General features: G+C 37.6%; 1 protein-coding gene across 1 annotated transcript in view; it reads left to right on the plus strand.

Moving 5' to 3' along the window:
- LOC107298931 (collagen alpha-1(XI) chain-like) overlaps positions 1–9,614 on the plus strand; it is a gene marked incomplete at both ends in the record, with an annotated part of 35,993 nt that extends 26,379 nt beyond the window's left edge. The window contains 6 exons of the mRNA XM_015828288.1: positions 2,004–2,057; positions 2,194–2,301; positions 6,264–6,317; positions 6,413–6,448; positions 6,577–6,630; positions 9,377–9,614. Coding sequence (XP_015683774.1) covers positions 2,004–2,057; positions 2,194–2,301; positions 6,264–6,317; positions 6,413–6,448; positions 6,577–6,630; positions 9,377–9,614 — 544 coding nt within the window. The remainder of the gene's footprint in view (positions 1–2,003; positions 2,058–2,193; positions 2,302–6,263; positions 6,318–6,412; positions 6,449–6,576; positions 6,631–9,376) is intronic.
- Positions 9,615–11,227: the final 1,613 nt, after the last annotated feature.

Below are 11,227 nucleotides of genomic sequence, written 5' to 3' on the forward strand. Positions count from 1 at the left end.
CTTTTTCCTCCCTGCTCTGTGAATGTTTACATGTTATGTTCAATTAAACCATGGCAACATGTAATGTTTGTGCATTATTATTTTCAGCAGACTGTGTTTTTCTATTGTTGTGACTTAGATGACGTTCAGAGCACATTTTATGACCAATTCATGCAAAACTCTGTGTTATCCCAAGGGGTTCACATACTTTTTCTTGCAATTGTATATGTGACTTAAAGCTTTGTTTAGATCAGACAGAGAGAGAGAGAGAAAGTTGCACTAACTTTAAAAAAAAAAACCACCATCGGATTTCCTCTAAATGTCATAGTTGCAAATGATATACTTTTCTATTGCTTTAATAATAAGGAAGCTCTCTGTTCTCAGACAAATAATTTTGAAAGACTTCAAATGAAAGAAAAGATGCTTAGGAGAAATGATCAACAATGAAATCAAAGCAATAGCACTTAGACTTATATACTGCTTCACAGTGCTTTACTGCCCTCTCTAAGCAGTTTAGTGTCAGCATATGGTCCCCAACAATCTGAGTCCTTATTTTACCAATCTTGGAATGATGGAAGGCTGAGTCAAACTTGAGCCAGTCAGGATCGAACTCCTGGCAGTGAGTTAGCCTGCGATACTGTATTCTAACCACTGTGCCACCACAGATTGTTAGTTGTAACCTTCTTATAGCTCTTTTTCCTGTAACATGGAGCTCATTTGTGATCTTAAACTCCCAGAGAAAAAGTGGATATCAGTCTGATATAATTAATACATTAATTAATAAAACTCACTTGCACCCAGATTGTGCTTCTGTACAGTTTTACAGACGGAGGCCAATTGGCAAACAGGTTGAACTGAAATAAAATGACCTTCTTAAGCCTGCTCAATATCACAAAGACAACAAAAAATGTCAGGTAAAGCAGGGTAAAAACCAGAGGCAACATTAGCCAGTGAATTACTCAGATAAATTCCTTGTAAGAGCATATTGTTAAAGGTCATCTTGTGCCTTGTAGCACATTGAATGACATTGGTCATTGAATGCTGTGAGATACGATTACATCTGAACATGCAAAATCTTTGATGAACTTGATTCACAAATTGCCACCATCTTTAATAATAATAATAATAATAATAATAATAATAATAATAATAATAATAATAATAATAATAATAATAATAATAGAGTTGGAAAGGACCTTGGAGATCTTCTAGTCCAACCCTCTACTCAGGCAGGAAACCTATACCATTTCAGACAAATGGCTGTCCAGTCTCTTCTTAAAAACTTCCAGTGTTGGAGCATTAAGAACTTCTGGAGGCAGGTTGTTCCACTGATTAATTGTTCTGACTGTCAGGAAATTTCTCCTTAGTTCTAGGTTGCTTCTCTCTTTGATTAGTTTCCATCTGTTGTTTCTTGTCCTGCCTTCAGGTGCTTTGGAGAATAGCTTGACTCCCTCTTCTTTGTGGCAACCCCTGAGATATTGGAAGACTGCTATCATGTCACCCCTAATCCTTCTGTTCATTAAACTAGACATACCTTATTCCAGCAATCGTTCTTTATATGTTTTAGCCTCCATTCCCCTAATCATCTTTGTTCCTCTTCTCTGTAATATTTCTAGAGTCTCAACATCTTTTTTACACCGTGGTGACCAAAACTGGATGCAGTATTCCACGTGTGGCCTTATCAAGGCATTATAAAGTGGTATTAACACTTTGCATGACCTTGATTCTATCCCTCTGTTAATGCAGCCTAGTAGTGTGTTGGCTTTTTTGACAGCTGCAGCACACTGCTGGCTTATATTTAAGTGATTGTCCACTAGGACTCCAAGATCCCTCTCACAGTTACTCTATTGAGCAAGGTAACACCTATACTGTACCTGTGCATTTGGTTTTTCTTGCCTAAATGTAGAACCTTATTTTTTTCACCATTGAATTTCATTTTTTTAGATAGCACCCAATATTCAAGTCTGTCAAGATCCTTCTGTATCTTAAGTCTATCTTAATGTTATTTTTCTTGATATCTTTAGGGTCCACCCGGCTTGCCAGGATTGAAAGGGGATCCAGGTTCGAAAGGTGAAAAGGTACATGGAAATATATCTTTAGTATACAGCTCATGCAATAACTATTCCATAAAAACATAATTATCACTTCACTGGATGCTATTCTTTCAGTTGTATTATTTGACAGCAAATCATATTTTTTTATATCTACTTATAGGGACATCCTGGATTGATTGGATTGATTGGACCTCCCGGAGAACAAGGAGAAAAGGGTGACAGGGGTCTACCTGGTACACAGGGATCTACGGGATCAAAAGGAGATTCAGTTAGTAAAAACTGCACACAGAGAAATTCTTTTCTTTACCTTTTAATTCTATAACTGTTTAGGCTATGTACAAATTAGTAGCTTGTTGCACAGCCTTTAGCATTAGTGAATTGGTTATTTTACAATCATGTCCACTGTCAGATAATTCTGGATTGGCTTCAGGCTTACTTTTGCGTGAATGGAAAAATTCCTCACTATTTCAGAGAGTCTGAGTTCTGCAGAGCAGATTTTCAGAAATTAAAGACAGGGCCAAGGAGAAAAAAGTAATTGGAAAAATTGACTTCTCCGTTCTTCAACAGGAATGCCCAATGAAGAGAGTTTTAGTAATAAAATTTCTGGATCAAGGAACAGACCTGCAAGATCCATCACAGCAGACTCTGCACCAACATAGGCACATTGTGATGGATAGCATCACATTTGCTGTGTTTTTCTTAAATTAACAACCTCCATGTAACTTCTGGTTCTTTTGGGAAATTGAATCTAAAAAAAAAGTTTGTAATCCATTTGAAATAACTTTTTCTGTCTCTAACTCTTCTCAATCTATTTAAAATGTGCCAAAACTAATCTGGGCTATTTGGACCATTTGCAGATCTGTTTAGACATTTATTTATTTATTAAAATTCTATACCACCCATTTCACCTCTGTGATTCTGGGAGGTTTACAACAGCGTAATAAAACCATATAAATACATAAATAGAAGCATAGCTTAAAAACAGAGTTAAAAACAGGTCAAAATATATAAGTAAAAATAAATCAGGTTAAAATTCAAAAGCTAAGAAGTTAACAAGGCAGCCGGAGTGTCCTCAGGCCACCAGCCATCCCCAGGCTGCATCACACTTTTAGAGTCCCATGCTAATAAGCAAAATCAGGTCTTAACACTCTTTCAGAAAACCAGAAGAGTGGGACTCACCTTGCCTCTGGAGTTAAGATGTTCCACAGGGCAGGGAGCAGCAGCTGAGAAGGCCTTCCTCCTAGGTCCCACCAGTCAAAACTCGTTGACCAGCAGGATATTCAATTTTAGATATATCTATCTGGCCAATAGCAGAACATCATGAACTTCCAGCCAATCAGTGCTTCCTGGTTAAGTTTTCAAGGCACAAAATTCATGTCCCACTCCATCCCTAAAAAGCCATAGTTTCCCTTAGAAAATACATTGCAAACACGTCCTACATATATTCTGTTCGTATAAATTATAATAAAATTGCAGAAGCAGTTTGAGTTCCTTCTATATAAGCAAGTGCAAATTGGTAACAAATACTAGCAAATGCATTAAAAAACCCTTAAATCCATCCTGGTCTTCATAGCAGCAAAGTTATTTTGTCTTACAAAATATTAATGCTGGCATACCAGAACTAGAAAATGAAGGTGAACAAGGAGCATACATTTCTTCAAGCAAAAAAGCAATGATGCTATGCTGACTCTAAAGCAGCATACCCTGGCTTGAAATAGCATTTCTCTGTCCTCAGATTTTAAAAAAAAATCATGGGTATATCAAAATTATTACAGTTACAAGGTTCTCAATATAATATCATGTGGTAATGGGGACATATCATGCCCGACTCCCTTAATCTCATCTTCATTTGGAAGTCCACTCTGTGCTTCTCAAAACTGCAAAAAAAAAGAGCTATTTTGTTTTAAAACAAATTCTTACCTATTTTAAAAAAACCTTTCCTTTAGAAACATCTACAAAGAAGGACATCATGGAAATTTTCATTTAAAAACTGAGGAAGACCAATCAATAAAAATCAAACTGTAAAATGGACTAGAGTTTTATTGATCTGAATATCCATATATCCAGTTCATGGCCTTTGATGAGAAACAGTACTATATGTATTAAGCCATAAACAGGATGGTCTGCATCTTTTGATAGAGCAATGGTATATGAACAAAACAAAAAATAGCTGTAGGAACTTGGGGTGTGATTGCAGCCAAAGGAGAGACTGAAAGACAGGAAAAAACTTCAGAGCAGAGGAGATGTTCTCCTAAGAAACTGGCAGAATCAATTGGAGACATTATGTGACACAGGTGTCATTTCAGGCCACTTCACCCGTGTACATTAGTATGTTCTATATTGCTCACATGTAGACTTCTGAGACAGGGTAAGAAAACAGCCATTTCTATAGTGGAGCATCCTTGTAGTAGGACAAGGAGATTATGTGAATCTGGCTTGGGTCTTTCCAATTCTCATAGATACTTTAAAAATGTATTTATGAATGTTCATTTATTTTAATTTATCATAAAATACTATAGAAAAATGGAAAAGTTACAAAAGCAAATAAAGAAAGCACCAACAAAGAGAAAAAGAAAAAATATTTCCCAGATGCAAAATCAATACAGAGATGACTAATCCAGTGTATACAGTGTTTGGAGATGTACTTTCAGTGAAATTAAAACATTAATAATTCCAGAAATCCCAAAGCACTTCAGCTAGTGTTAGCTTCATTCCAGTAAGTGATGCATGGCTGAAAATATTCTGGTAATTGAGAGCCGATTTTAATTTTACTGAAATTTGCTTATGACTATTCATTGCATTCCAGATCTAAATGTAATCTTTTTCTTTATTTTTCCAGTTATTTGTCCTACTCGTTCTAGCAATATAATTCCATTGACTTTCCATTAGTGTTATACACCAATGTGCCCCTTGACACCATAATTAGATTTATGGATTAAAATGAAATCTCTTTCTATACCATCTTTATTATAATTACATAAGAATATTAATTGTTTAATCCATCTATGAATAAGGTCTGTGCACTCGGGCTGGTGGCTTCAGCAGTCTCCTTTCCTTTTAAACTTTACTGAGCAGTAGTAAAATGGAAGTAATCAGAGTAAGATCTCTTCACTTTTCTATATCAACATCAATATAAATCCAGAGCTGAACATCTGTTCCCCAATTTCAGGCAAGTTTTTTTTCCCCTAGTTTTTTTTTTTCTATATCATTCTCAGGGTGCTTTTGAAGTTCATTTCATGGTGTTTTGGTATAAATTATTGTGAGGTGATGAGGTTTAGAATTAGGTGTTCTGTTACACATTTCTCTATTACTTTGATATCTCCCTGACTGCTGCTGCTTGCTCATCTGAAAAAAGCACCCAGGAGGAGTTTCTCCACATTTCTGCATTTAATTGACACATGGAGAGACAAGGGAGACTGCAGACTGCCAGAGATAGAATTTCATTTGTAGGACAGGAGACTTACTCTCCTTCCATACCTTGTATCTAAGGCAGGGGTGGGCAACTATGGTCCTTTTATGATGTGTGGACTTCAACTCCCAGAATTCCTGAACCAGTCATGCTCAGTCCACAAGTCATAAAGGGGCCATAGTTCCCCACCTCTGATCTAAGGTGAGAGTGAGAATATCATACATTATGAGGCTTCCACTAAAATGTCCTTTACTTTTGGATGAAAAAGAGTTAAAAGCATTTACAGGTTGTCCTCAACTTATGACCACAACTGAGCCCAAAATTTCCTTTGCTAAGCAAGGCAGTTGTTAAATGAGTTTTGCCCCATTTCACAACCTTTTTGCCACAGTTGTTAAGTGAATCATGCGGTCATTAAGCGAATCTGGCTTCCCCTATTGACTTTGCTTGTCGGAAGCCCATTGGGAAGATTACAAATGGTGGTCAGACGACCCCAGGACAGTGCAACTGTCATAAATACATGCCAGTTGCCAAGCGCCCAAATTTTGATCACGTGACCCTGGGGATGTCGCAATAGTCATAAGTGTGAACATCGGTTATAAGTCACTTTTTTTCAATGAGTCGTAACTTCAAACAGTCACTAAACAAATGGTTGTAAGTCACTGACTACCTGTGTATGCCTTTCCAATTAAAAGACAATACAATGTTTCCTAACCTTGGCAACTTTAAGGTGGGTGGACTTCAACTCCCAGAAATCCCCAGCCAGCGATGCTGTTTTTAATGTAATAAACTAGCAATGATTTTATAACATACTCTTTTTCTAGGGAATTCCTGGACCAGCTGGCCCACTTGGTCCTCCAGGCCCTCCTGGTTTACCTGTAAGTAACTATACCCAGTTTCCCTTGTTTTAGCTCATTATATAGACACCTTTACAAATACAATTTTGTGTAACTGTGTCTTACTTTTTCTATAGGGTCCTCAAGGCCCCAAAGGTTCTAAAGGTTCAACGGTAAGTTTCTCCACACAGATTCTCCCACCTCCCCTTTCGCCTCCCCTCCCGTCGGCCTTGGTGTGGCTCACTATTCTTTTTCAATTTATGAGGTTTATTAAAATTATATCATTCTACCCCATTCTTAGGGTCCTGGTGGCCAGAAAGGTGATGGTGGTTTACCTGGACCTCCTGGGCCTCCTGTAAGTAAGACTCCTTTTGATTTGATAGAAATTGAGTATACTATTATAGATGTTGACTGCAAAGCACAGCCTTTAAATATGAGAAGGAGATTAACATCTGACTTTACCAGTATGTGATTTTCCCCTGATAATCTTCAAGGAAGGCTAAAGCAGGGACTTTTTAAAGAAAGTCAACAATACCATGGATATTTTTAGTTATGTACAATAATATCAGGCCAGATTAAGGCCAGCTGATATCCTATGCACAGCCCAGCAATGGTGCTGTGTTACAGGTTATTAACTATATATTGTACAACAAATACTTCGATGCAACCTCTGCGGGTGCTTTATTGTTAGGACATCTTTTTTTGTTATGTTCAGTTTTTGATGAAACAGCCAAATACCCTTACGCTTATTAACAGTGACATTTTAAACCATAATTAAGATGGATAATATTTATTTCATTGTATTCTCAATGGCTTAACCTACCTTAAGCATTAGAGTGTTTATCATTTTTAATCAATACTCTATAAATATCACTGTATCAGAATAATGTAATGCATTATGTAAGTTTTACAACACTTAAAAAAAAGCCCACTGGTGACTCACAATGGAAGCAAAATTCTCCTACCATAAGACAAAAAAAAATGTGCTATTTGATGACACTTTCAAATCAAACTTTAAAACTTTGGTCAAAGAAAAGATTTGCTTTTGACAACGCAAATTAAAATGAAACATGTCAGACTAGGATAATTACCCCCCCCCAAAAAAAAGACTAAAGTTGAGTGTAGTAGTGAAAGAGTTAAGGGCATGATAGCTATGGGGAAAAAATTGTGGTGCTCTCTTCCCTCGGTGCTCTAAACATGTGCTTATTTTGCTTAATGGTTAATCCATGGCTGAATAATATACAGATCGGTGCCTGTGCTCTGCAGAAATTACACTGGTAGGCAGCCCCTGACCATTTGGGAAATACTAGAACAGTGGTGGCGAACCTATGGCATGGGTGCCAGAGGCGGCACTCGGAGCCCTCTCTGTGGGCACACGTGCTGTTGCCCCAGCCTTGCCTCCCCCCACAACCCTCTCCTCACCAGTGGCCCCCCTGGAGGAGAGTTGCCCCCCCCGAGCGTGACCCACATGGAGCAGCGCAGCCAAGGACATGGCAGCCAGGCAGTGTAGACAAGACTGCCCTCATGCCCCATCGTGCACAGTTGATGCCGCGGGGCGTGGGCAGACGGCATGGCCACCATGGCACTGCTGGGCTGCCTGGGCGATCTGCGGCAGCCCTGGAGGCGATGAGTGGCCCTGCGGGCAGGTGGGATGGGGGCGGGGCAGGGGGTGGAGCAGGGACGGGGCCAGTTTTTGGGCACTCGGTCTCTAAAAGGTTCGCCACCACTGTACTAGAAGAATGCACCAAAAATGTTGAGAGTAGTTAGCTTTCTACCTGCATGAGCAGTTAAGAATGTTTTCTTTCCTCCCAGAACTGAGAAAAGATGCAACTTAATAATTAAACAATAAACCAAGGGATTGACATGGATAATTTTCCTTTATTAGATTTACAAAAGAGGCTTGTTTAAGTTTTATATAAATATGTATAGACTTTTTTATTCTTTCTTTTCTATTTTTCATTTTCCTTTTTTCTTTTGTGCACTTTCTACTCTTTCTATTCCATAATTCTTTTATTTGTATTAATATTTATTATTGCAATTATAATCTTTCAGTAAATTACATTAAAAAAAAGGAAATTTTGCCAGTAAAATTGTAAACAGTCCAGACAGTTCACCAGGAGTCCCAGAATGATTCAGAGAACGATTCCTGCCTGTTTTGTCCACTCTAAAAACAAAGAATTAGTTTTTGGTTTGGTGGAACCAATAAAGATAGCTGTGTTTTCTTGGCTCATTTGGATTATATACCATAATTAAAAGGTTCATCTCATTTCCATATTTCTTTCTCTTAGCTGGACTAAGCCTTTAATAGCCAGAGAATTTAACTAATTTTTATATCCCCATATTTCCTAGTTGTTAAAAGTTGAACATGGGCCAAAGGTTGGACAAAGTTGGTGCCTTCCTTTTATAACTTGTAGTACTTGTTATAGGAGCAAATCTCAAAAGGGGAAACCTATTTTCTGCTGAAAAGATTGGAGCAAGAGGACTGTCCATGACTGAAATGTTTCTTTCTCTTTTATGTTAATACATAATATTAAGAAAATATGGGAAACTGTTTACCTGGTCACCCCGTATCAGAGTCTAGGCACATGCATGTGAATGACTAAAAGGAGAAAGCAACTGCACACAACATTTTAAATTCATATACTCAGCCTTCTTTATTTTTTTCAAAAATGAAATACATTATTAATTGTGACTCTTCTGCCTTCCTGGTAAACACCTGGTTCTGGTTCTTATAAACTGTATGACATTTCTATTTGAACAAACCAGTTGTGGGATTCAAATATGTGAACAACCGGTTCTCCGTGTGGATGCTGCTTCTGGAAGTCCATTCTGGGCCTGGGCAACAAAAAACTAGCTACCGGTTCTACTGAAGTGGTGCGAACCGGCTGAATCCCACTACTGGAACAAACATTTATTTGTATATTGCTTATCTATTTTATAATAAGTTCATGATGTAATAATTTTGTTTTTCATTAAAGTTTCATTTTCCCTTCTGGGAGAACCTCTAAGCTTTGGTCAAGTATTGTGGTTATTTGTATTATTTGTATATTTGTATTTTTTTAAAAAAATGGAATTAAAAGCTATTGGCTCTGTGTTCCCAGGGACCTCCAGGTGAGGTTATTCAACCGTTGCCAATCCAGGCCTCCAAAAAGTCCAAGAGATCCGTAGATGCCAAGCTATCTATTGCAGAAGATTACACTGATGGAATGGAAGAGATCTTTGGCTCGTTGAGTTCTCTGAAAGAGGATATTGAACACATGAAATACCCAATAGGCACTCAGAACAACCCAGCTCGAACCTGCAAGGATCTGCAGCTCTGTCACCCAGATTTTCCAGATGGTAGGTTAATATTGCCTTATAAAAGCAAAATTTGCCAAAATCTTGATCTGGTAACACCATTCCATTCATTCTAGTTATATTGGTTTGGGTGTACACTACCACTTCTCCAAGGTCCGTATCATATGTCCATTGTCCTATTTTAAGAAGTTAATTTGGAGATAACTTTGGAACTACAGCAAACTGAATGACTTTAATTATGTGCCTTAAGGTTTGATATATGTTGATAAATACATTCAGAGGATCAAAATGTTTGTAGTTACCTGAAACATACACACATTTTTTTTGCTTTAAAAATACAAAATACTGCTTTAGATTTATATAGAAATGCATCAGTAATATTTCTGGCACGTAATAGCAGTAAATGAAGTGTTTCGCTACTTCACAATTTTTCTGCTTTTACATTTTTCCTTATTACACACAAAAATGCTCCACTCATTAAATCATTGTTCCTCTATAAAATAGAATGAAACACCATGCTCTTTGTGCATCACACATATTAATTCTGCATCTGGACTTAAAACTGTAACAGGAACACTTCAGTTAGCCCTACCAAGCTGACTGGACTAAGAACTCCATTCCACAGGAAGGCTAAAACTACTTTTATTGAGATTAGCTATACTTATAACAGAATCTTGCAAGTCCAGTTGTGCTGTGCCTCCACATCCTTCTTACAATTCAGTGAATTAGGGAGGCATCTGTTTGAACTACTTTTGAATATTATCTGGACATTCTGGATTAAAAAAAAAATGTTGCAAACTATTTTGCCTAGGTAACAGATCCTGCATATTTCCCATCAAAGTCATCTTTCTTACTCTCTTCCTCCCTCAATTCTTTTCTAACCAATATAGCAGTTGAATCAAACAGAAGGTTGTTAATTCCTTCTTTCTACAAAGCTGGGAATTATTGCTTATGAGGAGTTTATTTTTTATTAGGATATCAAGCCTTCTGGATGAGTACTGGAGATTGTCTCCCTGCCAAAAGTTCCTTTTGTAGAAGCAATTTTCCACCTCCTGACATTTTTTTTTTGTGTCTATTATGTTTGAGTGTGGTACACCAAGTGTGGTACATCAAATTATATATTTATTGTCCAAGATTCACAAAAGAAGCTCAAAGGAATTGATCTTTGCCTTTTTGATATCTGACGGCTGTCATATCTTCAAATACATGCCAGGAAGTTTTGTCCTCAGGGATGGCAAATCATCTCACTAATTCTTGGAAGAAAAAGAGAGAGAAATGAGAGCTCAGCAAACAAGGTTACTGAGTTTTTAAATCAAGTTCAGACTTCACCAATTGGATTTAGCACCAGTGATAACTATCTCTTCCGCTGGATTTGCTGGACACCAGATTTCATTGGCATGCCAAGAAAAGTGAAGATTAGGCAGTTACAGAATCAGCACATGAAGGAGAGATAATAGGGTACATCCCAGTAACTACTTTGAGTCGAGAATGGGTATGTTGACATCATTTGTGCTGCCCCCTCCCATGACAGAGCTTTATTGGGCCTCAGGAGAGATGATGAGCAATGTTGTTTCCCATAGTCTCCTCCTTATGAGATACCATCAATTGGAGCAACTTTTCACAATCTTGGAATTAGTTATTTCATTGGTACCCCT

Source organism: Protobothrops mucrosquamatus, unplaced genomic scaffold (genome assembly GCF_001527695.2).
Source record: "Protobothrops mucrosquamatus isolate PMUCROS unplaced genomic scaffold, P.Mucros_1.0 scaffold4382, whole genome shotgun sequence".
Classification (NCBI taxonomy): Eukaryota; Metazoa; Chordata; class Lepidosauria; order Squamata; family Viperidae; genus Protobothrops; species Protobothrops mucrosquamatus.